Here is a 27,799-nt window from a genome sequence, read left to right as displayed (position 1 = left end):
TCTCCTCGTCCAAGTACGAGGTCTTGTCCATCTGCTAGTCATAAATATCTTGACTCACCATTTTCACTTTTAAACTGGGTCACCCATGACCACGTTTTGACTTTTGAAGTGTTCACGTTAAATTCGGTATAAATAATGCATTGTGCAAGGAAGTGAAAAGTTTTAATGCCAAAGCAGAAAAGCTATGCATAAATGGTCCCGTTGCATAATTTAGTACCTGCTGACTTGGATTGCCTGGAGAAGTTTCCTGGCTTTACTACAGTATCTTAAAATAACAGCACAATATCAGGTCCCAGAATCCCCCAGACATCTGCCAGCTGGCTGCGGCAGAAGTGTGCTAGTGGAAAAGGAAGTGCTCTCAGTAGATTTCATTTCCTATCACTGAGCTGCCCATTTCCTGTAATCCCAGGTGAACGTAATTATTCATAGAGACCTTTTCAAAGGACAAACTCTGTGAAATAAAATGTTTCTCTGAAGATTCTACTAATATGATAGCGTGTTAATATCATTATATCAAAAAAATTTTTAGATGATAAAAACATAGATTTATCTAAATTAAGAGACACTCTTTCCTTTGGCTAATACATACCACTAGTTTCTGAATTTTCATAGACCTGGGGATGGCGTGTGCCAGAGATGTTCCTGAAAACCAAAAAGATGGTGGCTGAGTTTTTGGGAAGAGTTTACAACCCCATGCGTATTTAGTTTTCAGTGTGAAAGAGCTCTGTCTTTGGGGACGTCAAATCCATAGTGGTCAAATTAATAAATATGTTAATTGATTGAGAAATGACATTGTCACAATGATTTCACTTGTAGCGACGGGTTTAAAGAGATCATGCCCTACGACCACTTCCAACCTCTCCCTCGGTGAGTCACGTGTTTGCCTTTTCCATTCCGCAGTTTGCTCTAAGTAGTTTGCAAGGAAGTGTATCCTATGTGTAGCAATAATCTAAAATGTAAGAGGGATAGATATTAGATTCTTTGCAGAGAGCTAAGGGAAAGCAGACTTCAACTCCATAGTAAGGAAGATCTGTCGAAGAATTAGGTGGAATGCGCCCCCTCAAAGAGCGATGTCTCCTGTCACTGGGGGTATCAAGCACAGCTTGGATGACTGGCCATGAGAAAGGGAGCTCAGGCATTGCAGTTGGTCAGAGATTTGAATCCCCTTTTGATGCCCAGATGACTACTTTCTGACTTTCAGTTTCTTTGATTCTCTAGTAGTATTGTCTGTTAGTATTTATAGTGGAGAGACGGTTTAAAGAATGCTTTCACACTCTCTATGTTAACCAGTGAGATTCTCAGAATGGCCCTGGGCAGGGGCACGAGGGAAGATGTCGCATTCCCTCCTGACAGTAGCCTCAGGGACAGAGGCGTGAAGCACCCTGTGACTATAGATTGTGTGGCAGTCACGACGAAAGTCTCATGACTCCAAGTCCTGCGTGCTTTCCGCTGAACCACAGCTGGCCTCTCTCCCCTTTGCAAGTTTGAAACAGACAAGCAAATGACACATAAATAATGTGTTTTTATTTGTTTGCTTTTGAGCTGGGAACATAATCCTTGGACCGCGTGCTCGGTGTCTTGCGGAGGTGGGATTCAGAGACGGAGCTTCGTGTGTGTGGAGGAGTCCATGCACGGGGAGATTCTGCAGGTGGAGGAGTGGAAGTGCATGTATGCGCCCAAACCCAAGGTCATGCAGACCTGCAACCTGTTCGACTGCCCCAAGTGGATCGCCATGGAGTGGTCTCAGGTAAGATTTGAGGACAGGACACTTGTCATTAAATCTCAGATTTTAATGAACGCTGGCTGGGTGTTATCGATCCTTTTTTCACATACCCCCTAAAAGATGTTTGCAAAGTTATATACCCCTTCCCATATATTTGGGTTGACATCTAAAATTTTTTTAAAGATTTTATTTATTCATTTATTTGAGAGGAGCGGGGAGGAGCAGAGGGACAGGGAGAAGCAGACTCCGGGCTGAGTGCAGAGCCTGCTGCGGGATTCGATCCCATGACCCTGAGATCATGACCTGAGCCACCCAGGCACCCCAACGTCTAAAATTTTTGTATAAGTTTAAATAAAAAGTATCAAAGAATGTCATTTCTAATATGTTGTGAGTGCAGGCATTTTTTAAAATAAAAGTGTTACGACACCTAAAAAAATGTGTCCAGCAGAATGTAAATGCCATATTGATTTCTACCCTTGCCATCTTTCCCTTAAAAAATACATAGAGAAGCTCTTCTTGAACAATTTGGATAGTTTGCATTTTTGCCCCTTGAACTTGAACTTTCAATCCACTCTCCCCATAGAAATTTATCCTAATATAATGTAACTTTATGCTTTATAGTCTTTTATTGATTACGCTATTCTACTTTTCTCCAAGAAAATATGTATAGTGATTGAAATTAGTTAATTTTATTTTCTTTGAGAATGAATTTATTTTAATTTCCTGTCGCCATAAGGCTCTAAGTATTAGAAATATTCCCCTGGGTTGTTATTATCAAAACAACATAGATTTTAAATTTTGGTAAACAGTTTTACACATATAAAGTAAATTTTCAATTGAAAGCAATCTTTCTAGAAAATGACGGGGGCTTGAAAAAATAGTCCGTTACCAGAATAAGACATGGGTTCAGCAGTAATTTTATTCTTAATTTTTACTGCAGATTTCTTGGTTTGTTTTGCTTTGCATGTACACACCGGGAGAACTTGTTCACATAAATAAGTAGACTGAGATGGGGGGATTTTATTATAGCGAGATTGTTCGGGGGGCGCCTGGGGGGCTCAGTCGGTCAAGCATCTGCCCTCAGCTCAGGTCATGATCTCAGGGTCCTGGGATCGAGTCCTGCATCGGACTCCTTGCTCAGCAGGGAGTCTGCTTCTCTCTCTTCCTCTGCCGCTCCCCCTGCTTCTGCTGTCTCTCTCTCGCTCGCAAATAAATAAATAAAATCTTTAAAAAAGGATTATCCAGTTCTTGAACTCCTGAGTTATGTTCCAAAAATCACGTCGTGATCTATCATCAGAAATCAACATTTTTACTTCTCTAATCTGCAGAGCTCGTTTTCGGCTCTTAGAAATCTCATCCATATGTTTTGTGTTGGCTTTAGAGCTTTCTTTTTTTTTCTTTTTTTATTATTTTTTTAAATTTTATTATGTTATGTCAGTCACCATATAATACATCATTGGTTTTTGACGTGGTGATCCACGCTCCATTGTTTTCGTATAACGCCCAGTGCTCCATGTAGTACGTGCCCTCCTTGATACCCATCACCGGGCTAACCAGTCTCCCCCCTCCCAAAACCCTGTTTGTTTCTCAGAGTCCATAGTCTCTCATGGTTCATCTCTCCCCCCTATTCCCCCCTGCCTTCATTTTTCCCTTCCTTCTCCCAATCCACCACCCCACACCCTCTTCAATATCATGACTTTATCGTCACTCATAATTTCAAAATAGAGGGTTGTTACCCAAATCATCCCGTTTACCTTTCTTGGCTCTTGATACTTTTCATTTCTTTTCAAAAATCAAATACATTCTCAGTAACAAGAATTAGCTTCCATTAAGGATAAATTCTGTTCCAGAGTGGAGTTCTGGAAATGTAAATACTGACCCCATTGTTGGGGTAAATGTCCAGCTTCCTGAGGAGGCTACGAAGAAGGAGACAATACTCTTTGGACTGACCAATTCTGATATAGTTATACCTTGTAATCGTACCATGTTCTTTCCCTTGGGGCAGAAGTTTTCTTTCTTTCTTGACCGAGATGAAACAGCCTCTCAGTGTCACGTATATTTCAAGTCGATAAATCTTGGGGTCGGCGAGTCAGTTTCCCAGAAATAGGGTCTAGTCTCAAACCTCACTCAGTTCGTTAGAATATTTGTTCGGTGGTCCTAAGAGTGGCAAGATGAAATCAGATGTTTCCTGATGTTCTTTTTTTTTTGTTTAATCCTTATTTTTTTAAATTCCAGGATAGTTAACATACAGCACTGTATTAGTTTCAGGAGTACAATATAGTGACTCAACACTTCTGTACCTCACTCAGTGCCCATTGTAAGTTCCCTCCTTCATTCCCCTCCCCTCATCCCCCATTCCCCTCCCCTCTGCTGACCACCTCTTTGCTCTCTACTGATATTCCTTTTCGGGAGACGTGAATTTGTCGAAAAGGCCCCTGCATCCTGTGAAACTTGTCTGAGATCATGTAGAAAACGTCTACAGGCTTAAGAACGAATCTTTGAGTTTGATGAATCAGTGGCAAAGGTATGGTTTTGGCAACAGGAGGCTCTGGGATGGAATACCACTCTGCCTCTTGGGAATTCTGTGACCTTGAGCAAGGTCCTTTGATAGCGGGCTGTTTGCTCCTCTGTCAAATGGGAGGGATGCTAGTGAGCTGCAGGTGTGTGGGGCAGTTAGTGAGGTAACCCCTGCAGGGCAGTGCCTGTCCCTTAGTGGATGTCCAAGGGTTCTCAGCCCCTCTCACGGATGGATCCAGAATTGGTGAGGCCTGAAGTTTATACACTTTGGGAATGACTCTTGAAGAGGAAAGAATGCAACATATTGGGTATCGAAGTGAATTTTTGTTTAGGATAATCAAAGAAATTGCAAGAAATCACAAATTTTTAAAAATTGACAATGACCCTAATGTGAACTCTGGACTTCAGTTAATAATAACGCATCAGTATTGGTTCGTCAATTATAATAATTGTACCACGCTAATGCAAGATGTGAGTAATAGGGGGAGCTGCAGGGAGGGGTGGGGGCATATCAGAACTCTGTCTGTCTGCTCAATTTTCCTGTAAATATAAAATGGTCCTAAAAATAAAGTCTGTTAATAAGAAAAACCCACATACATATTCACATATATACTCACCAACATATGTAGATAAATTGAAAAGATATCCTAGATTTTCATGACATGAAAAGACTCCATTCATCGGCAAAAGTGGCTTCCAAATCATAATAAATAATGCAAGAAAAAAAATACAACAGAGACTTCACATGAAAATTCATAAAAAGACAGGAAAATATTTTATTAATTTTAACTGCCTGACATGTCTGTAGTATTTTTTCCTAACCATTTTGGCTGAATACTCTTTGGCGACCTCTTCATATGATCACAGCTTCGTAAGATAGATTTCTACAGACAGAATAGAAAGATAATCCTCTAGCGTGATTGATCAGAATTTGAGTTTTGAATTGACAGTTTAAAAAAGTTTTTCTTTTTCATTCTCACAAGTTGTTTTGGATAATGTCATAAAAAATTTTAATCAAATTTGAGAACTTATATCAAGTTTCTTTCATATTTGAGCAGAAAGATTTCAGGGCATTTCAGTTTTTCTTGGGCTGTGACCTCAACTGAAATACTTTTCAAATTGAGAATTGGAAGGAGGCCTTGCAAGGGAGGGGCCCTGAAACATAAGAATCACAGGAAATCAACTTCTACCCCTTTCTTTACATGGTTGTCAGGTGGTCGTTTGTGTTTAGTATTCATTCCAATGAGTGGCTCTCCTTGGCATGAGTCGTCAGTACCTTTGTGGATCTGTTCATGAGCAAGAATTTCACTGGCTTCTCATTTCTTCTTTGAAGTGCACGGTGACTTGCGGCCGAGGGTTACGTTACCGCGTCGTTCTGTGTATCAACCACCGTGGACAGCACGTTGGGGGCTGCAACCCGCAGCTGAAGTTACACATCAAAGAAGAATGTATCATTCCCATCCCATGTTATAAACCAAAAGGTAAGTTTGTAGTGCATGTGGAAGTGAAATCAAATGGTGTTTTCTGGCTCTCATTCGAATATTAAAGCATTTCCATTCAACTTACTTTCTTAAAAATTGGTGTCACCCACAGATGGCAATAGACCCGTCCACCTGGGTAAAGAAGCTGGACCGATGTGATTCAGTGATGGGGGTGGGGTGAACTGAGCTCCTACTGACTCAGTGCACATAGAGTGGCTCCTATGCATCCGGGCTTATGCTAACATTTCTTGGTGGACATAGAATAATTTGATCTAATCCCTGTTTTGGAGAAAAAGAAGTAGGGTGAACAGGAGGAGAAAAAGGCGACATGGGGGTAGAAAAGCAGAAGGATAAAGAGAAAGAGGAGCAGGAAATTTCCCCCAGGGTTCTCGTTCCTTGTTCCGACAGTATTTTATACGTGTTCTTCGTCGTGTGTCCTGTTGCCTACTACGGAATGAACAAAGACTTTCAGCTCCCAGTCTAGACTGAGAGATGCTTTTAGAGTTTGTTTTTGTTGTTCCTATTTGTTCCACATGAATTAGCAGAAATGGGTAACATCCATGAACAGGAAGTCTTGACATCATCTCTCAGATATACGTTCCTCTCTACACAGGATTATTGCCATCTATTTTAGTGAGCTGTTTCCAACCCTTAGACAAGTTATTTCCTCTCTGGAAATGAAAGAGGGATTATTCTCACCTGTTAGGGTCAAGAAGTCTTTTCATATCTTAGAAAGTATAGTAAAATTCTCCTTCATTATTTCTGGGTTCATTGTCCATACAAATAGCCTTACAATGAGTCACTGAACAAATATTTATTTACTGTGTCTGCCTTCCGGAAAAATCACTGGTTGCCGTGGAAGGGACAAATCCCAGTTATAGAACTTTCACCAGTGAAGTCTTTTCTCCTTCCTGGTGCACTTGATGGGCTCTCATAGCCATATTCTTGGTGTCTGCGATTTCCCCACAGCAGTACAAAAATGATTTCCTTTCTTATTTCATAACTAGTGTTTCTTTCTTCATGTCTTAGGAGGCTTAAAAGGACAGAAAGGGGCATGCATCTTGCTCCTGCGTGATGGTTATAATTGGTAATGAGCTCCCTCAGCAACTACAACAATAAAAATTTAAGTAAATCAGAACACAGATTCCCCTCCTCCCAACTTTCCAAACATTTATGTTATTTGATTTTCTCTAGTGATTTCTTTATTCATGGGCAACAAGAATTTGTGGCAAAAGAAAGCAAACTGATAGGGAAGAAAGTAAGCTGATATGGTTGAAGTAAGAAAGCAAGCTGATATGGTTGAGCTTTAATATGTAAACAACAGAGACAGGTTTTGGTTTATAAAAGGCATTTTTTAAAATAAAAGGCGTTTTTATGTTCGCTTGGAGAACGTGTTCAACTGTGCTATGGGATCATCTGGTTGCATTTGGATAATGTGTTAATTAAAAAAATATATGACAGAAATGTCTGGTTCACCCCAGAAGCTGCTTCATGTGCTAAAAGACTCAGCTTGCATTTGCAAAGTATGACTGCTTTATTGATGAAACATTCAGCAAACAATGATCATGTATCCAACTCCCTTAAGCTTGTTGTTTATGTTCCTTTTTTCTTAGAAAAAAGTCCAGTGGAAGCTAAGTTACCTTGGCTGAAACAAGCACAAGAACTAGAAGAGACCAGAATAGCAACAGAAGAACCAACGTGAGTCCAGGACCTTTTATGGGAGTAATCAGGGCATAGCCAGTTAACATGATATATGTAATTTTTGTACTCATTGGAGTACAGTGATACATTTCAAATCCAAATGACCTGAATTCTCAGACTCTAGAGAGCTTGAGCTGGCTAGAATTCTTCTCTCTTTCGCAATTCAGCAGTCCCACTTTGGCAGTATTTGTGAGAAGCACATAAAAGAACAGTGTTTGTTAACTCAAAGCAGACCCAGTGGTCTGCTACAATTAAGAGATTGGGGATAATTCCTAGATCTGTATTAACACATATGATTTGACCAAGGACCATGACAATATTATATAAAATCAATCAGTCAGTCAGTCATCCCATGGTTAAGACACGGCCAATCTCTATAAAACCCGTTTCATTGAAATGCATCAGGGTGACCTGAGTAATTATAAGGAGAAATCCCAGAGCTGCTATGGCATGGAGCAATAGGAAGAATATGGCGCTACTTATCTTGGAGCCTAGAACCACTACTTTTAATTATGTGACCTTAGACAAGTCTTTAATCTTTCTATGTCTCATCCTATAAATGAAGCACGCTGGACTTGACCTCTCCAGGGTCCATTCCAACTCAAAAATCCAGTGACTTCTATCCACATGTGATTTGGCAAATCCAGAGTGTAATGGTGTCAGTGGAAATTGAGATTCAAAAGCAAATCAAAGAAACCTCTGGATGCAGAGGGATAGGGACCTAAAGAGAGCAAGGAATCAAAGGTGCTCTGAGATTTTTCAGCCAGGAGTCTAGAAGAATGACAGCACCAATGACAGACTCAAGTAATTGGACAGGACAGCCGATTCCCTGTCAGACACGTCAAGTCTGTGGTGCTGACAGGCTGTTTACCAAGAGAGCATTCACAGAGTGTTGTAGGAAAAGGGATCTCAAAGGTAATAAGGTAATATGGCCAGTCTCCCGCTCAGAGCAGGCAGGAGACTGGCCATATTCTTCGTCAATTCCTTCGGTGATATGCAGAGCTCCCTGCATTGAGAGACAGCTCATTCTTCTGTTGAACAACCTGACTTATATGCAGGATTTTTCTCTGGTTGAGCTAAACACACCTCCTTCAAATTTCTGCTTTCTGAAAGAGAAAAAAAAAAAAAGCCCATGTCGATGCCTCATTCCATGTGACAGGTTTTCACAAATTTGAGGAAAGCTGGATCCCAAGAGTGTGGTCTTTCCCAAGCTCATCACTCTTAGCCTTTTCCAGTGGTTTTCATGTTTTGCTTTTAGATCCCTTACCAACCTCATTGCTGGTTTCAGAACATGCTCATTTGTCAATGTCCCATCCAACTGGAGTCTAGCCCAGTGAGCCCCAGGGGAATGTGGATTACTCCTCTTTGAGAAGGCACCATGCCTCTGGTGATACAGGCCAAGAGAATTGGCGTATCCCCCTTAGGACATGCGCAGAACTTTTCCACATGGACTAGTGGCAGGCTTTGAAGTGAACCCAGAAGAAACTGTAGATGCTGTGAGGTGAATGACCCCAGAGTAACTGACTAAAGAGAGAGCTCATGACTGTAGTTTGGTGACCTAGAGGAGGGGGGTGGTGTTGCAAGAAGTGGGTGATGCAGGAGAAGGAGTAGTGAGCAGAGGGAGAAGGAGACCCAAGGAAGGACCGTGGTTGGAAAGACGAAGGCCGTAAAGAGTTTAAGGAGGGGTGCAGATCTCTTAGAAAGTCAAGGAAAAATGATGCAGACGGGGAAAACGCTATCTAAATGGGCAAGAGAGTCTTTTCCAGTTAATTGTAGAGTAGTATCATTCCAAGGGTAGAGATGTAAACATTTCAGAGATTTAAGACATGAATTCCCAATTAGAAGGAGTGGGTATTTGAGTACTAAAGAAGGAGTACAGATTGGTAGGGAAGTTGATGGAAAGAAGTGGTTCTATGGATGTTTGATTTTTGTTATTTTTTATATGAAGTTAGGATGGCCTTATATATATATTTTAAGATTTTATTTATTTATTTGGCAGAGAGAGAGCAGGAGAGCGGCAGAGGGAGAGGGAGAAACAGGTCCCCTGCTGAGGAGGGAGCCCGACGCGGGGCCCCATCCCAGGACCCTGGGATCATGACCTGAGCCCAAGGCAGTCGCTTAACCAAGTGAGCCACCCAGGCGCCCCAGGATGGCCTTAAATATATTAAAAAATAGTAAAGATTGTAGACAAGTCAGTTAACATGTCTACACCTCCCAAGTGTACAGGAAGGGTGTTAGGCTCAATACTACCAGAACCTTCTCCCCGCTGTGATCTCCTGTGATTCCGTAAGGGAAGGAACCCGTGGAAAGAAGGAGATTTGAGACAGCCGAAGGGAGTGTGTAGTTGTCACGCGAGGAAGGTTATAGAGTTCTCAGTCTAGAACGATGCATCCTACTTGGATCTTCTGTCCCCAGAACACAACTAGATTGTAACTGCAACTCCTCCTGTATGTCCGCTCTTGGTTAATGGGGTTGCTGTCTAGTTCCCCAAACCACAAGTCTGGGGTCATTCTTGCCTGTCTCTCATTCTTCCCTTATATGTAGCTAACTACTGGTCCTGCTGATCCTATCCACTAAAATCTGTCTCCATTCCAGCTCCTTTGCTCTGTTCCTACTACCATCCTGTCCAGGTCCTGAGCTCACTTCCCGGGACACTAGAAACAGCCTTCTGATTCGCTTCCCACTCGGTCCCCTCAAACCCACCCATCCCACAGCTTCTGGACAAGTCTAGCTAAGGCACAAATCTGAGTCTTTCTTTCCAACATTGAGAATATGGTTCCCCATCAGCCAGAGATTTGCACTCACCCCCAAGGCCAACCAGACTTCGCGGGGGGCATCAACCCTTCAGGGCTCCCAGCATCCTCCCTGAGCGCTTCCTTGCTTTGCCTTGAGTGGGATGCTGCAGCTGCCGTAAACTGCTGGTTGTGTGTCCCCTACAGGAGGCTGCCACTCACCGCCCCCCCGCCATTAATAATGTTTTTATCCGAGGACAGCTGACGCAATGTCACTTTGGTTTCAGGCGTACGACACAGTGATTCTGCAAGTTTCTACATTTTGCTGTGCTCAGCGCACGTGTAGCTGCCATGGGTCCCCACACAAGGCTGTTGCCATACCGCCGGCAGCACTCCTCAGGCTCTGCCCTTCCGCCCCGAGGCTTGCTTGTCCCACCAGTCTTTCAGTCACGCTCCCTTCTCTGTTGGGAACGGGGGCCACCTGGCGAAGGCTTTTTTTTTTCTTTTTAAAAGCTGTTTTTATTATAGAAAATTTCAAGCTTATATAAAAGAGGAGAGGACAGTATAATGAACCCCCATGTATCCATCATCCGGCTTCAGTAGTTGCCAGTTAGCAGGTCGCTCTCGTTCCGTCTCTGCCACCAACATGGAAGCCAGACTCCAGACAGCAGAGCATTTCATCTGTAAACCTCGCAGGATGTGTCTCTAAGGAAGAAGCACTTCTTCTATTCTCCTCCTTCTCCTCCTCCTCCTTTAATAACCACAATACCATTTTAAAGTCTGGTCTTCAGGTCACTTCCATCAGAATCACCTGTGGCACTCCTGAAATGCAGATCTCTGGGCCCCAGGGGCAGACTCTGGGTGGGTGGGGGAGGGCGTGCTTCGTCCCTAGCATTTTTTTTTTTTTTTGACTCTGCCAGATACCTTTTATTTGTTTATTGTTTTGTGGTACAGTATCCATAACAGAATAGGTGCAGGGGGATGAAGAAGTACAGGCTTCCAGTTATAAAATAAATCAATCACGGGGATGAAAAGTGCAGCATAGGGACCACCGTCAATATTTCATCACTTTCCATGGTGACAGATGGTGACGACGCACCTATCGTGGGGATCATTTCGTAATGTCTAAAACTACCAGCTCGCTCTGGTGTGCCCCTGAGACTGATAGACTGTTGTATGTCAGATGTGCTGCGTTTTCAAAAATGACCGTTTTAACCATTTTTAAGGGTACGGTTCCGTGGCATGAAGTGCGCTGACCTGGTTGGGCAGCCAGCGCCGCCCCCCCTCCGGAGCTGCTTCATCTTCCCCAGCAGACTCTGTCCCCGTGAAGCACTAGCTCCCCAGTGCCCCCCGCCCCTCCCGCTAGCCCCCTGCCCCCCTCTTCTGCTTTCCATCTCTAGGAATTTGTCGCCTGCATTTTTAGCAAGTATCCCAGGTGACTTGGGAAGGTGCATCCAAGTTTGGGAACCACTGGATCGGGCCGTCTGTAGGATCCCTTTCACAGTCTGAAAATCCTGTTCATTGTATTGAATTGGAAGGGGCAATATCATGTGAGCTCCAGTGGGTTCAGGCCCTGTATTCATTCCAAACCTGCTCTTTCTGTCAGCCCACCTGCCTTTGCTGCTGCTGGTTTCCTCCTCTCCTTAATCTCCAAGCAAAGCCAATACGCCCTTTCCTCCTGGAAGACACCACCCCTTTCTCTCCAGGATGGGAGCCGGAGCCCCCTGCACCTGTTCCCGGCCCTCGGCCCTCGAGGCTGCCTCCTCCCTGCTTCTTCCCTCCCCCTCTCCTTCTGTGGTCTCTGTGCAATTTTCCTTTGTAATTCACGCTGCTGGCGGATGCTGGCCTGTTCCTGGCTGCCTAGTGTGAAGTTTATAGTTTCCTCCCACCACTTCTGACTCTCTTCATTCCCTCGATTTCCAAACAAAACCGCAACATACCTCAGCTTCCAGTTCATCCTTCTGTAACCGCTGTCTTTTGTGGTTTGGGGATGCTTGCTTGTTGACAATGATGGAGAAGGGGGAACGTAGCTATATTTCAGATCCCTCGAGGAAAGCCTGCCAAACCTGCCTGGAGAAGATAAATATTTCTGCCTCTGTGGTTTACCATGGCCTGAGCTCTGAATTTACGCAGGGAGCGGATGTTCAAAAGCTTTTTTTTTTTTCAATTAGGAAAATAAAAATTATAGCTTATAAAGCTATGCCAAGAGAACTGCAGTGTTGACCTTTCAAAGCTTCCAGCTGTGGAATGTGTTGACGGTTGATACGGTGCATCCGTCATTTTTAAAAGATCTTCCCTGGAGACGTCCTCGTTTCTTTGGGGTGCGAGATGTTTCTGCAGCTGTGTTGCCCTTTTCCCATTTTTCGTATGTGAAAACCAAGGAAACAGGACAGGGTTAGAGCACTTTGGATGTTTTCTTCCCTGCTATTTTTTTGGAAGCTGTATTTGCTAAAACCAAATCATGTCTTCTTCCAGACATCTGTTTTTCTCACGGTGGTCCTAACAGCTAATATTGAGAATTTCATTTGTGCCAGGGTCTATGTGGATTGACTCATTTAATTCCACCAATTTGATTCCAACACCCCATGAGGAGGTGTTATCATTAACCTCACTTTAGGGGTGAAGATACCAAGGCACAGAAAGATTAGGGCATTGTCCAGCATTTCAGAGCTGTTAAGTGGTGGACAGTGATTCTCTGGCATGTGATTCTAGAAGGAGCTCCAGTTTAATGTTAAGTGACTTGAATTCAAGCTTTGCCCATCCTTAGGTTGGTCTAATAAGGTAGACAAGAGAATTTAGTTGTTATATTACCGTACTGTGAGGTTTAGGGGTCAGGGAGAGCTTCTTGGGAGAGATGGTGCATGAACTAAGGTCTTGAGATGTACACGGGTGTCAGGCGAGCAAAATGTCAAGTATTTGGGATTGCATGCCAGCCAACTGGTCCACGTGGCCATGCCTGGCTGCTGACATACTGAGTGTGGAGAGGGGCCTGGAGGCTAGAGCGCGAGGCAGCAAGGATGTGGCTGGAAACAAAAGCATGTCTTGGAGGTCTTCGTGGTTCACTAAGGAGCTTCGACTTCATGTGGAGGCAGTGGGAGGGTTTTAACAAGTGATGTCATCATGATTACATTTTAGAAAGATCTTTCTGGCTCTCTGCAACTTGTTGCTGATCATTAACTATGATAAAAAAAAAAAAACAAAAACAAAAACTGCAGCCAGTCTCAAATTGCACATCTCTGTCTAGATAGGACATATCTGCTGGGGTGGAATTTCTGGTACGGAAGATAAGCACATCAAAGGCATTGAATTTCTATGGTCAAATTTCATTCCAAAAAGTCAGTGTGTGTTTGCCTGTCTATGGCAGTCCCAGAGCCCACCCTCTTTCCCACACATTCATCAACATGGGGAAACGACCTTTTTGTTTTTTAAAAAAATGCTGCTTTCTAATACAGTTGACTCTTGAGCAACACGGGTTTGAACTGCGGTGGGTCCACTTACACGTGGATTTCTGCAGTGTGGCGCTATAAATGTATTCTCTCTTCCTTATGATTTTCTTAACATTTCTTCTCTCCAGCTTACTTTATTGTAAGAAGACAGTATGTCAGAAGTATAACATACAAAATAGGTGTGAAGACTGTGTACGTTATGGGCAAGGCAACAGTAGGCTGTCGGTTATGAGTTCGGGGAGTCAGAAGTTACACGTGGTTTTCTGACTGTGGGCAGGGAATGAGGAGGGGGTCGGTGCCCCAAAACCCTGAGCAGTTCAAGGGCCAACTATACTTTTCATGTTTTCATGGTGTACATGTAACTTTGATCCATGGGGAATGTGATATGTGGTGTCTCTCCCCAATAATTAACGAGTTGCCCAGCACTATCCGACAATAATTTGTCCTGCCCACTCTGATTTCACAGTGCCTTCACTGTGCAAACAGGTACCCCATTGCCAGCCCCGTAGTATTGGAGTTACTGTAACTTTTTAGTCCTTTTTTTCTCTCAGACTGTGCATGGGCAGTATAATTGTTATTCCTTTTAAACATGCTCCTGACTGTCCTCACCTAACCTCCCATAACAACTTGAGAGTTGTCTTGTCTGTTTCCAGCCTCCCCAAAATTGGATCAGAACCGTATTCATTTGCTAAAATAATTAAGGGGGGGGAAACAAACATTTTACAACTTGGAATCTTTCCATTCGGAGGCATGTGCTGTTCTCGCTGGTTATTCCGGTCTCTGCGGTTAGAACCCCCTATCGTATTTTGTGGTTTTAATCAAGTGGCCTGTACTTTCTTACAAACTTTTTATTCACCAACTCAATTTTCTTACATGTTTCAAGCTTCAGTTGTTTTTTCATCTGTAATGTTGGGAAAAAACGGTACTTGTTCAAAAGGTTGTGAAAATTATATTCAAATAATACATGTACCGTTCTTAGCGTGGTGAGTGTTGGCTGAATTCTGGGAAACGTGGTAATTTTAGGATAGATAGATAGGTAGGGACTATTTTATTGAACTCTGATTTTTTTTTTCTAAAGATCTTCAATTAACTTTACTGTTTCCCATAGTTATCAAGTCATCATCAAAGAATAACTTCATCTCTTCTTCCCAAAAATTTTTACTGGTCTTTTACCTTTTCTTATCCTGTTTTGTTATTCCTTATACTTCAGATTTCATTTATTTATAATATATTAAAGATATATAAAAGAGAGAGAGAGACTGTGAGCACAAGCAGGGGGAAGGGGAGAGAGAGAGAGAGAGAGAGAGAGAGAGAGAGAGAGAGAAGCAGACTCCCCGATGAGCTGAGAGCCCGATGTGGGGCTCGATCCCAGGACCCTGGGATCATGACCTGAGCTGAAGGCAGACAGTTAACTGACTGAGACACCCAGGCGTCCCTAAACATCCCATTTCTATTGATGTCTCCATCTTCAAAATGAGTGTGTTGACATAGCTTGCTTTATTACCAACCTATTTCAAAGTTCCTGATTTTTTTAAAAAAGTGTTAGCCAGGTTAGAAAATTCAAACCTTTTAAATTGCTTTGGCTGCTGTGAAAATTCACTGCAAACCAAGTGGTTTAATACACATTTGCCAGATCAGTTCTAGAGGTGAGGAGCCCAGCAGATTGTTGCCCGTTCCCCTGCACTGGGTCCCACCGAGCCAAAATCAAGAGCCTGAGCGCCTCTCTGGGGTCCCTGGGGGAGGATGTGCTTCCAGGCTCATTCGGGTAGTTGGCAGAATTCAGTTCCATGCAGTCGTGGAATTGAAACCTCCACTTCCCTGCTGGCTCCGGGAGTTGTTCGCAACTTCCAGAGGCTGCCTGCATTCCTTGGCTCCTGGCCCCTTCCATCTCCGAGCCAGCAATGGTGGGTTGAGTGCCCTTCACGCTCTGAATCTCTCTTGCTCTTTTCCTGCATCTCTCAGACTCCAGCCAGAGAGGCTTCTCTGTTTTTAAGGCCTTGTGTGATTAGATTATCCTGCTAGGGCAGTCTCCTTATCTTGAGGTCCATAACCTTAACCACATCTGCAAAATTTCTTGTGTCATGCAATACAACATATTCATAAATCCTGGGGACTAGGGTGTGAGCGTCTTTGGGGTGGCCACTATTCTGCCTAACACTCTAGGTTTTTATGATAATCATTTTTTATCACTTTTTTTCCTGGAAGACAGTGTGCCTTTCCAAGCTGTGTTTTAGGCAGTTTTTAATCCTTTTTCACATATTTTATTTTTGAACACTTTTTCTGTTTGTCATGGATTGGAACCCCTACTTGAAGAATCCAGGTAACTTCAGTATCAGATTCTTTAGATTCTCTCTCACTTTGTCTCTAAAAACGGCCATTTTAAAAAGTCCATTTTGGGGGCGTCTGGGTGGCTCAGTCAGTTAGGTGTCTGACTTTTGATTTTGGCTCAGGTCATGATCTCAGGGTTGTGAGATCGAGTCCCACGTCCAGCTCCACACTCAGTGCAGAGTCTGCTTGAGATTCTCTCCCTCTCCTTCTGCCCCTCCCCGTGCTCATGCTCTCTCTCTCTCTCAAATAAATAAATAAATCTTTAAAAAAATAAAAATTTAAAAATTTAAAAAGTCCATTTTGGAGAGGTGTGATTTACATACAGTAAACCATGTCTATTTAAAGGATGAGCTTTAAGAGGTGGAAACAGCCCTACGGCCGCAGCCTTGGGCATGATACTGAGCACTTCCATCACCCCAGACAGTCCTCTCTGCAGCCTGTCCTTCCCCTTCACCCCTCCGATTGCTCCAGAAGCTTCTCTTCTCTCTCTCAGCACTGTCAAGTCCTGCCTGTGTCATCAATCTGATCATCAGCCTTGATTCTTCTGTGTTTTCCAGGTTCTGAATTCCCGATGAGACTAGGAATCATGTCCTTAAGCTTCACAGTTTATATCTTTAGCTCCCTAGTTTCCCATTTTATTCTGTCGTTTTATCATCTTGTGTCTAAACTCTCATGGTAGGGAAGTGCTATTCTAAGTTCTTCTGCCAAGCGCAGATGTAGGGAACGTGCTCTGTTTCTCTGGTTGTGTTTTGTGCAGACATGGTGCTTCAGATGTTTTCATGCGGCTCTCTTCCTTTTTCTATCCTTAAAATTTTTTTTCTGTGAGGGAAAAACAAAACAAGACTCAGAACTGTATGAACACTGTAATAGCTTTTGTTTAAACAATAATAGGAGCCCCTGGGTGGCTCAGTCAGTTAAGCATCTGACTTCATGATCCCAGGGTCCTGGGATTGAGCCCCGCATCAGGCTCCCCGCTCAGTGGGGAGCCTGCTTCTCCCTCTCCCACCGCCCCTTATCGTGCTTGTGTTCTCCCTCTCTCTGTCAAATGAATAAATCAAATCTTTAAAACAAATAAATAAGCAATAATAAATTTGAAAATTTTTTTAAATCCGCAGAAGAAAATCATGCTAGTTTATGCCTAAAGTGTGAGTTACCATAGCTTTTCTTTTTCCCTCTGAAATCACTCATGGCTCATCTGGACAGCCCTCAGATCTGATTTTTAAGAGGGCCCTTAAAAGGACCTCTGAAAACCAACTTGAAACATCCCAGTCGCCTTAGGAAAGCACTGGACGCAAACCATCTTTTGCCCTGTTGGGAAATGAGGTGAGCCCTCTTTCCTGCCCCGTATTCTGTCAGGGTTCTGGATCACAGGAGACCCAGGAGTCCAGCCTGAATGAAAAAAACCTACTTCTCATTAAAGCAAAATCCCAAATTTTAAGTTTTTATTCCTAAGGAGAAAGGAAAGGAGAAAAGTAGTGACCGTAAAAGTACAGTACACACAAGGTTAGAAAATTCAAACCTTTTCAAGCTACAAATAAGAAGTGGAAGCCCCCCCTTTACACTCTAGACCCTGACACACGGAATCACTTCCGGAAAAGAGGAATCATACAGGAACCAACGTATGTAGACGTATGTGCTATAGATAACACAATTATATAATATATACACTACCTATGCCTATGTATACCTGAGTGTGTTTAGACAGAAGATCATAGTATATGAACTACCCCGTACTTACTTCATTTAACTGTCTCTAAGAGGAGGCCATTCCTGCTCAATTAATATAGACCCGCACCCTTAAAAAATACTTTATTTTAGAGAGCGAGTGAGTGGAGAGAGCGAACGAGCACGTGGAGCCTGCTTAAGAGTCTCCCTCTCCCTCGTCAGGCTTGTAGGGACAGAGAGAGACAGAGAGAGAGGGAGAGAGAGAATCTCAAGCAGACTCCCTGTTTGAGTGTGGAGCCCGATGCAGGGCTCGATCTCACGACCCTGAGATCATGACCTGAGCTGAGACCAAGAGTCAGACGCTCAACCGACTGAGCCACCCAGGTGCCCCCATACCTACCTCCTTCTTTTAATTGACCTCATATTATTACATTGTATGGATTCCTTGTCTTAAATTTTTTTTAAAGATTTATTTATTTATTTTAGGGGAAGGGCAGAGGGAGAGGGAGACTCTTAAGCAGGCTCCACGCCCAGCACAGAGCCCAACTCGGGGCTTGATCCCACGACCCTGAGATCATGACCTGAGCCGAAATCAAGAGTTGGATGCTTTCTGGTTCTACTGGGGAAAACATCAAGGGAAGAAAAGAGCATTGTGCAAATATTATTCCAGTAACTCCTCCATCCTGGGAGGTCGGGCAAGCCCCCTCCTGGCCTAGGAGGGCTAGGAGAGGGAGAGAAGGAGTTTTCCGCTAACAGTTTTCAACACAATAAACAAAATTTGGGGGGTTTACTGGTAGTTCTTTCCTGGGCTCGTGCATAGCAATGGTGTTGTATTCTGCTGAGTGGAATGTACTGTTTCGGACAACTGTGATGATGTGTTGTCTGTGGAGAGAAGATTGGAGGACTCGGAGAGACCCTTATTACCCTATCTTTCTGAGATTTTGAACATTAAGCCTTGGAACTACATCTTAATCATTTTCTGAAGTGACTTAGTACATTACCCTGTGCATAGGGGTCTGTATCCACTTAAGCGTAGGAAATGATGCACACCATATTCCCTCATAGCATTTATGGTATGCGTTCATATATCATATAGTCTTCGGGAGGGTTTTGTAGTAAATTAACCCATTTAACAGGACAGCACCCACAGTTCCCCAGACTTATTCTATTACTGAGCTCTTCCTTGTCTCGCACTTGGGAGTGTCTCATGATGTAAGTGTTGCTTCAGGATATCTTGAATACCTGTGTCCCTCCTGAATCTATGCTTTTAAATTCAGTGCAGGAATCAGCAAACATCTTCTGCAAAGGCCCCGACATTAAATATTTTAGGCTTTGCTGGCCAAACAGTCTCTGTTGCAGATACCCAGCTCTGCCATGTAGCACCAAAGCAAACAGAATTTATGCCATTCACAAAAATGTTACCCTTTTTTCCCACCCCACGCGATCCATTTAAAACCATCAAAATCATTCTTAGCTAGTAGGCTGTAGAGAAATAGGTGGGCTGGAATTGACCTGTAGACTGTAGGTGGACAACCTCTGATTCAGTGGATAATAATTCAGGATCAGAAATAAATACTTTATTCAGCTAGATTGTGGAATACCTAAGGTATTTTCAAGAAGATGTTCAGTGTATTTATGTAAATAGAAAAGAATATGTAAGCTTCATCTATGTTTTCTGCCAAAAACATTTGTTGTCCTGTAGCTTAGCGCCTAAATATTGAGGGTTGAATAAAACCCTGCCAGTTAAAGGGTAAGCCTGATAAAGATTAGATAAATAAAAATTGGTGAAAAATCTCCATATTATAAAAGAAATCAGATTAGAAATTTTCACCGTGGAATTTCTTTATTACCAAATTAAAAAAATCAATTATATATGTTTTTAAAGATTTATTTATTTGAGAGAGAGAGAGAATGAGAGACAGTGTGCCAGGAGGGGCAGAGGGAGAGGGAGAGAGAGAGAAGTAGACTAAGCTAAGTCTCTGCAGCCAGGTGCGGGACTCAATCTCACGACCCTGAGATCACGGCCTGAGCCGAAATCAAGAGTCGGACGCTTAACCAGCTGAGCCACCCAGGCGCCCCCTAGTTTTAATGATATCATGCAAAGGTCCTAGCACAGAACTTGAGTTATAAAATGGTTGCAAACGTTCAGTATATCTCTAGGGAAAATTCTGTTGTTAATAAGATTTGAAAATTTGTTGGTGACATAATTGAGCATCAGTAAAAATATGGCGTTTCAAATGTTCTGAATTCCCTCTGAATAAAGTTACTTTTTCGCTTCAGAGAATTCTTGTCACTCCTCTGTGGCCCAAATGTAATGGTTGCGTGTCCTCTCCCCGCCCCGATTTTCCATAGGTTCATTCCGGAGCCCTGGTCAGCCTGCAGCACCACATGCGGGCCGGGCGTCCAGGTCCGAGAGGTGAAGTGTCGCGTGCTCCTCACGTTCACGCAGACGGAGACTGAGCTGCCTGAGGAAGAGTGTGAAGGCCCCGAGCTGCCCACCGAGCGGCCTTGCCTCCTCAAGCCGTGCAGCGAGGGCCCTGCCTCCCGCGAGCTGGACGTCTCTCTCCAGGAGGACAGCAGGATGACTTACCACTGGGAGTATGCTGGGTTCACCCCTTGCACGGCCACATGCTTGGGAGGTACTTGATTCTAGCTCGGGGGACAGTCTCATCTTGTGCTGCTAATGGTTTGAGAAATCACTAAATCATTCAAGCCAAATACACAAGTTAGAAAAGTCTAAAGGAGGTGACATCATTTGGATAACTGAAAACCTTGCCATTTCTTTCTTTCTTGTCCATTATGATTATTTTCTAGGAAGATAAAGGATAGTGGGATAATATCATGGCCAAAAATTTAGTACATTCCTTTGGCCTAAGCATCTGAATAAATGAGATGGGGAAAGAGGCCGCTGAGTAATATGGAATAAATAGGAAAACGCAGAACGGGTAAGTCGAGGCAGTCTTGCCCATAAATCGGTGTTACAAAGTGAGATCATCTGATGGCACTCTGTCAAGAGTCATCCTCAGAATATAGTCAGGCTCATACCCGCACATTGGGCTAGAACACACTGATGACTACGGTTTACGTGTATACATGCGGAGTCACGTGCATAGGCAGTGGACCTGTTAGGATTAGGAAGTGCTAATATGGTCACGGGGCCTCAGTAGGGTAGAAGTTGGCCCCAGGATTATTAAGCATTCCGGAATCCAAAAGGGAGTGGATGAGTAGAGAGCTGGAGTCCAGATAGTCATTCTCCAGGGCTCTCTTTTTTGGAAGGAAATAGAAATAATTGGAAAGCTAGATCTTCTGCTGATGTGAAGGGGGCCCATCCGATCAGGACTCCAGGGCTCCTGACACCCTACCCATGGACTCCGGTGGTTGTGGCAAAACTTGGTGACTAAATGTGTGCTGACTTCAGTCCCAGACAACGGTGGGAAGAATACAAGGAGCTGCTGCCTTAGAACACAGCTGGGTCAAGTGCATGCTCCACTCCTCTTGGTGGTCCTGAGCCCAGTACTTGGACCTCCCTATCAGGTCTTGGAGCTCAAGGTCCCATCACTGTGCCTGAGCCCCTCACCCTTTGTCCCCCAGGCTCTTAAGTAAATTCCCAGTCCTTCCCATCTGGTCTCTAAGACCTGATGGTATTTGTCTTTCTCCTGTCCTAATTCAACCTCGAGACCCACCTGTCCTGACACAGGCACCTGTTCTCTAACATTGCTGGCCTGCAGTTCACCCAGGTGGAGTGACATATGCTTTACCCCAGGCTTCAGCAAAGCAACTGCCGCCTTTCATATGGACTTATGCACCTAGAATTTAAGAAAAGAACCCTTCCCTACTCCCGCATTCTCTCTGCTCTCTTACTTGCTTCGCCCTGGTTTTTAGAAGCCTACCCAGCTAGCCAGGAAGTGAGATTTTCTTATTCCCCAGGACCCTAATTTGCTGCCAGGGCGCATAATCTCAGCTGCAGCTGTGCTGCGGCCCGGAACTTCACTCCTGTGCCCTCTGAGTTCAGGACCCTGGACACTGCCCATGTTGTAGCTTGGAAACCTGAATTTTTTTTTTTTTTAATTAAAATTCAATCAATGGACGGGGTAGCCGGGTGATGGGTATTAAGGAGGGCACGTGTTGTGTTGAGCGCTGGGTGTTATACGTACGCAACTAATGAATCGTTGGACACTACATCAAAAACCAATGATGTACTATATGGTGGCTAGCTGAACATAATAAAAATAAATAAATAAATAAAATTCAATTAATTAGCATATATTGTATTATTAGTTTTAGAGGTGGAGTTTCGTGTTTGATCAGTTGCATTAACAGCCAGTGCTCATTCCATCACGGGCCCTCCTTAATGCCCATCGCCCAGTGACCCCATCCCTCCTACCCCCCTCCCCTCCAGCAACCCTCAGTTTGTTTCCTAGAGTTAAGAGTCTCTTATGGTTTGTCTCCCTCCCTGATTTCATCTTGTTTTATTTTTCCCTCCCTTCCCCTTTTGACATGCCCTTGGCGATAACAGAAACTGATACTTTCTTGATGATTCTGGAGAATCCCTCTAGAGCTAGTTGCTGTGATGAGAAATGGTCCCCTATTCAGCTGTGATTATAGATGTCTGGAACTTTCTACTACATTACTGTGAAGTGTCAGCTGTCTGTACCACTTCTAAACTACCGCATTCCTGCAGTTTCACCAGAAGCCTGGAGCTTTGTCTTTTATTATGAGAGCAGAAACAAATCCTACTATTGCTTGTGCATCCTCAAATCTGTTAATCTCAAGCTTTTTTTTTTTTTTTAAGGTTTTTTATTTATTTTGGAGAGAGTGAGAGAGAGAGAGAGAGATCCTGGGAGAGGGGCAGAGGGAGAGAATCTCAAGCAGACTCTGAACTGAGCACAGAGCCCAATGCAGACCCTGACCTCACATCCTGAAATCACGACCTAAGCCAAAATCAAGAGTCAGACACTTAACCGAGTCACCCAGGCACCCCTCAAGCTTTTGAATGTTGACTTTGGTAGAATTGCTATTTTGTCTAGTACTCTGTCATCCTTGATTTTAGTTCTTTCCCTGACTGGAAAATTCCCCCTCGATTTGGGAAAGCATGACATGTTGGGTCCTTGGAACTAACAGAGCAGTTGGAGTTGCCCAAGGAAAGATGACCAGGTTAATTCTGATTCAGTTGGCAGAGTCTAATAGACCTCATCTTTGAAGCTTGATGTCAAAAATGTTAGAATCTGCTATTGTATTGTGTACCAAGGTGGCCCTAGAGTCCACCTCCAGGATAGCTGAACCCATGGGAATGACTTTCTTTTTCTTTTGTTTTTTTTTTTGGTAATAGCTTTATTGAAATGTAATTCACATACCATACAATTTATGTATTTGAACTATACACTTTGGTGGATTTTAGTATATTCACAAAGTTGTGCAGCCATCATCACAATCAATGTTAGAACACTTACCCCCAAAGAATCCTGTACCCTTAAGCAGTCATTCCCCATTTTTCCTCAAACCCCCATTTTCCCGACCAGTGGCAGCCCCTGGCAGCCCACTAATCTACTTTCTGTCTATTCTGGCCATTTCATATAAATGGAATCACATAATAGGTGGTCCTTTGTCACTGTATTCTTTCACTTAGTGTAATGTTTCCAGTTGAAGTTCATCCATGGTGTAGCGTGAATCAGTACTTCATTCCTTTTTATGTTGAATACTATTCCATTGTATGGATATACCACATTTTATTTATCCATTCATCAGTTGGAAGTTTGGATTATTTGCATGTGTTAGGTGTTGTGAGTAGTACTGCTGCTATGATCATTCAGGTGTTATATTTTTATATGGGCATTTTTTTTTTCATTTCTCTTGGGTATCTACCTCGGAGTAGTAGAATGAGTTTTTAATCCATTTAAAACATACAAGTTTTGTGAAACTTGGCTAATTGAGTTTATCCTCATTGGCGTTGTGGCCCTTTGGGTGTGCTGTGAGAAGGGGAACTGCCTTGAACATGTCAGAAGTGCAATTCACCATTCAGATGGTTGATGGGAAGGTGCCCATTTACTTTCTGACATCCTCTTGTGAATCTGGAACCCATTTTACAAATTTTAACAGAGATCAACTTGGAAATCTTTCAATACCGAGTTAAACAGCAATTTAGCCTTGTGAAGGTGTATTATTATATTGTTTAATCCTAGAATAATATCATTTAAATGAACCTTGGATATCCATGAACCCAAATTTTACAGTTAGGGAAACTAAGGCTCAGAGGCTGTCACACAGTCCAAAACAGAAAATAATTCTCACCCTTTAGAGAGAGTTGGTTGAAGTGCCTACAATAAGCTTTCTAACTTGGCAAAAAGTAATGTTTTTAACTTTGTGGGCTCAAGCTTAAATTTTCCTTTTAAATAGATCACTAAATTCTGTAAAACTGAAGGCCTAATGCTTGAAACCAAAATCCTCTCTAAAGGCAGGGAACTGCATGTCTGCTCTGTCCTAGACTCCATGGCTCTGGGTTCTGAGCTCAGTATTAGGATATAAAATGAATAGGACACCATCCTTGACTTGGTGGACCACAGCTTTGGTTATTTGCCTTTACTGTCTTGATGGTACTACTTACACACAGGGATACTTGCCTCTCTGTGATCCATTTTAATGTGCTTTTGGAGGCTCAGCCTCTATGAGTCCACTTATGTGTAGTTATGAATGTCGATTTTAACCCTCACCCTGGTCTGCTGTAACTGAATACCACAGGAAAATAGAATTTCCCCAGGCACCTAGTTATTTCCCCAACATTCCTGTTTCTGATAGAAAAATAATATATACAAATTACAGATTTCTGAAAAGATAAACCTTTGGTCGTGCCCTGATAATCTGTGTATTTGTATCTTCTAACTTATCTTCACATCATACAGAAAATCAAAATAAATCTATTCGTTGTAATGGCTGATACTTGAGAACCTTTCCTAGGTCTGCTTTCATACTGGAGTGGCAACAGAGAATTCTTTTTTAATTCCCGAAAGCATGAAGAATGCAGACATATTGAATTTCCAGCTTCCAGGGGGCACATGTGTGCACGTGCATGCGCATGCCTGTACACACAGACATCCTGGAAGATACCCTTACCTTTCCAAGACCCCCTGCTAAGGTTCTGTAATTTACTGCATCCTAAACAGTCCTCACCAGAGTTTCTTTGTATTTTATTTTATTTGTTGCACTTACGACCTTTCATTTTTACCTTGGTATTTTCTAGTAGCGCAAGCTAGTAGCAGATGCGTGGATTTTGAAGCCTGACCGCACTTTGAACCCTAGCTCTGCCACTCTCTTCACTCTCTTCGGGCCACTTACATAAGTTTGTAGGGGCTCATTTTTGTCAAATGAGAAGAGCCATCCCTACTTCACGAGGGTCAACGGAAGGATTGAATGTGCTTATTTAACAAGATGATGTAGGAGAAGTGCTTAATCACAGTGCTTGGCACGTGGTCTATAATAAGTGTTAGTGGGATGATTATTTTATCATAGAATAATAATAGGGCGTTCTTCTTATAATGCTCCCATTTTTTCTCTTTTAAAAATTTGATTTTCTGAGCCCCTTAAAACATCTACTCATTTTTAAGTCCATTCTTACGAATTCTCTAAGTAAAATAATCATCTATAATTAATGATGGTTTCATTTTTTCCTTTCACATTTATTTATCTTATGTAAGTTTTATATCTCATTGCATCATCTAGAATCACAAACACAATAATAAGGAATGTGGGCAATGCCAACCTTGCCTTTGTCCTGATAGTAGCAGGAATCTCTCTGTTGTTTCGTTCAAAAACATTCTACAAATTTGTTGCATGTTTCTTTGCCGTAGGCACTGGGTTGAGTGATAGTGACTCACACTTGGTGGGGGAAATGCACTGATCTCATAATCACACACATATATGTAAATCACAGCTGGTTATAGCAAAAGAGATACATGGTGCTCTCAAGGCATATAATAGGAGGAAATTGACCTAGTTCGGGAAGTAAGGGGAAGCTTCCTTAAAAATGATTGCTCTTGAACTTAAATCTGAAAGTTGAGGAATTAATTCAGCAAAGGAGGGGATTGGGGGGGGCGGGTCACAGAGAGAATTCCCAGCAGAAGGAAGAGCAGGTACAACAAAGTCCTTGGGTACCAGGTGCATGGTCCATCTCGCGAATGAAGAAGGCAGGTGCGGCTGGAGTACTCAGGAAGATGGTGAGCTGACGCTAGAGAGGAAGGCAGGGGCCGACTAATGCCTTACAGGCAAAGCTGACTTGGTTCTTTATCCCAAGATCCAGGGGGGAAGGCATTCAAAGAATTTACATGATGAGTTACATGATGAAACTTTTATTTATTTCAAAAAGGGGAGCCCAGCTGTATTGAAAAAAAAAAAAAAGGTGTGGAAGGGATAAGAGCAGATGTAAGGGAGGACGTCTTAAGGAGTCATTGTCTCATCCAGGCGAGGGCTGGGCCTTCAGTGGTAAGGATGCTGGAGATGGAGTATAGCAGATGCCTTGGAGAAATGTGTAGAAGGTGAAAGTCTATGGGTGGAGGGGGGGTGAGCGGGAGTGAGGTGGCCAGTCTGAGTCCTGGATTCTATCCTGAGATGATGAGTGTTCACTGGAGATCCAGTTGGGCACAAGGAAATCACGAGTTCAGGTCTGGTTGTAGTAACTTTAACATGCCTTTGGACTTCCAAATAGAGATGCTAAGTAGGCCGTTGCACGTGTGAACCTGAGGCAAAGTGCAAAGATCTAGGCTGGAAATATACATTTATGAATCATCTGTGTATGGAGAGAATTGAAGCCGGGGCATGGATGGATGAGAATCTCCAGGAAGAGAATGGGTGGCCACTGATGACTTGAAGAGTCCATCCATTGGAGTGTTAGATATGGATGTCAGGTTTGAAAGGATGGAGGAAGGAGTGACAGGTGACAACGTGGAGATGAAAAGAATAGATAGTTTTGTGGCAAAATTTGCCTGTGATAAAGAAGACAGAGAGAGGGAAGAGGCTAGAAGGTATTATGGGTTGTGTGTGTGTGTTGTGTTGTTCAATGACTGAGTGGCTTGGGTACATTTACAAGGAAGTGAGAAAGCTCCGGAATGAAATCAAAAGCTAAAGTAATCAACAGATTTCCTGGGAAGGTGGAAAGGAGTGAAAGCCAACACACAGTGGTAGAGATTGGTCTTCAGCTGTGGAAGAGGCCGCTCCTAATAAAAATAGGCCAGGAAAAGGCCAGGATGCGTGTGAGAGGCCGTGGGTCTGTATGCGTGACGGCAGGAAGTTCCTGGTTGTTTCGTGTGTGTGTGTGTGTGTGTGTGTGTGTGTGTACACATGCATGAATATTTGTGTGTGAGTGATTTGGGGAGTGAATGCAGAGATGTTTGAGGTCACGGTGTAATATTCTCTTCTTAAACAGCTGACTACAATATGCTAGTATTGGATTTCGTGACGTGTGAATGATATTGCTGCACGTAGGCCTCTTCCATTTCACGTGGCGGACTCCGAGCATGCCTTCCTACAAAGGGGGAAGTGGGACCGAAACCGAGGTCCACCGTGGGATCATGTTAGCATACTCCCCACGGAGATGTGTTCCCGACACGGAAGGTTAGCAATCGCTGTTGTGTTGTCTTCAGATCTCTCCGAGTCATGACAGGTCTCTAGCTGTAATTTCTTCTAGCCACTCTTGATATAATTGGTCACTTCCTCTCAGGCTCCAGCAATGTTTATGATGCCCTTCATGCGGCCAAATGGTTTCAACAGTCCTTAATCTTTACCAGCTGTGTCCTCAACTGGGTGCTAAAAAGCACTCACCTGTCTGCAGTGCTGTAACCCTTGCATTTGAACTCTAAGAATGATGCTGTTCCTTGGCACTTCTCCCGACCCAGAGCATATCATGCTTTCCCTCTTTTTCATGACCTGGGATTTGAGAGCAGCATCCTCTCATTCATAGTGGCTTATCAGCTGAGAGAAAGGAAAATGGATTAAGTGTTCTTTGCAATATGGCCCTGGGCTTGTATCTGTGATATCGCATTGTACCAGGCAGCACGGTATGAAGTCGATATGGTTGTTTCTTCTTCTGTAGATTTCATTATCAGGGTTATGGTAGTTTTGTAACATGACTGGAGTTTTCCACACCTTTCAACAGTCTTAAATAGTTTATATCATGGGGCGCCTGGGTGGCTCCGTCGGTTAAGCATCTGACTCTTGATT

The 27,799-nt window shown here is 43.2% G+C and overlaps 1 protein-coding gene across 2 annotated transcripts in view; it reads left to right on the top strand.

Annotated features, from left to right (window-relative positions):
• The window catches only part of ADAMTSL3 (ADAMTS like 3), a 355,931-nt gene that overhangs the window by 224,192 nt on the left and 103,940 nt on the right, over positions 1-27,799 (top strand). For both annotated transcript variants that reach the window (XM_088025151.1, XM_088025150.1), the window contains exons 11-15: positions 817-867; positions 1,543-1,747; positions 5,574-5,721; positions 7,335-7,419; positions 19,946-20,232. In XM_088025151.1, coding sequence (XP_087881277.1) covers positions 817-867; positions 1,543-1,747; positions 5,574-5,721; positions 7,335-7,419; positions 19,946-20,232 — 776 coding nt within the window. The remainder of the gene's footprint in view (positions 1-816; positions 868-1,542; positions 1,748-5,573; positions 5,722-7,334; positions 7,420-19,945; positions 20,233-27,799) is intronic.

The sequence above is a fragment of the Eumetopias jubatus genome, unplaced genomic scaffold (assembly GCF_037043125.1).
Source record: "Eumetopias jubatus isolate StellerSeaLion01/CBP00866 unplaced genomic scaffold, mEumJub1_p1.0 scaffold_7, whole genome shotgun sequence".
NCBI classification, from domain to species: Eukaryota; Metazoa; Chordata; class Mammalia; order Carnivora; family Otariidae; genus Eumetopias; species Eumetopias jubatus.
Note: the sequence above shows the minus strand (reverse complement) of the source record. Positions and strands in the feature narration are given on the sequence as shown.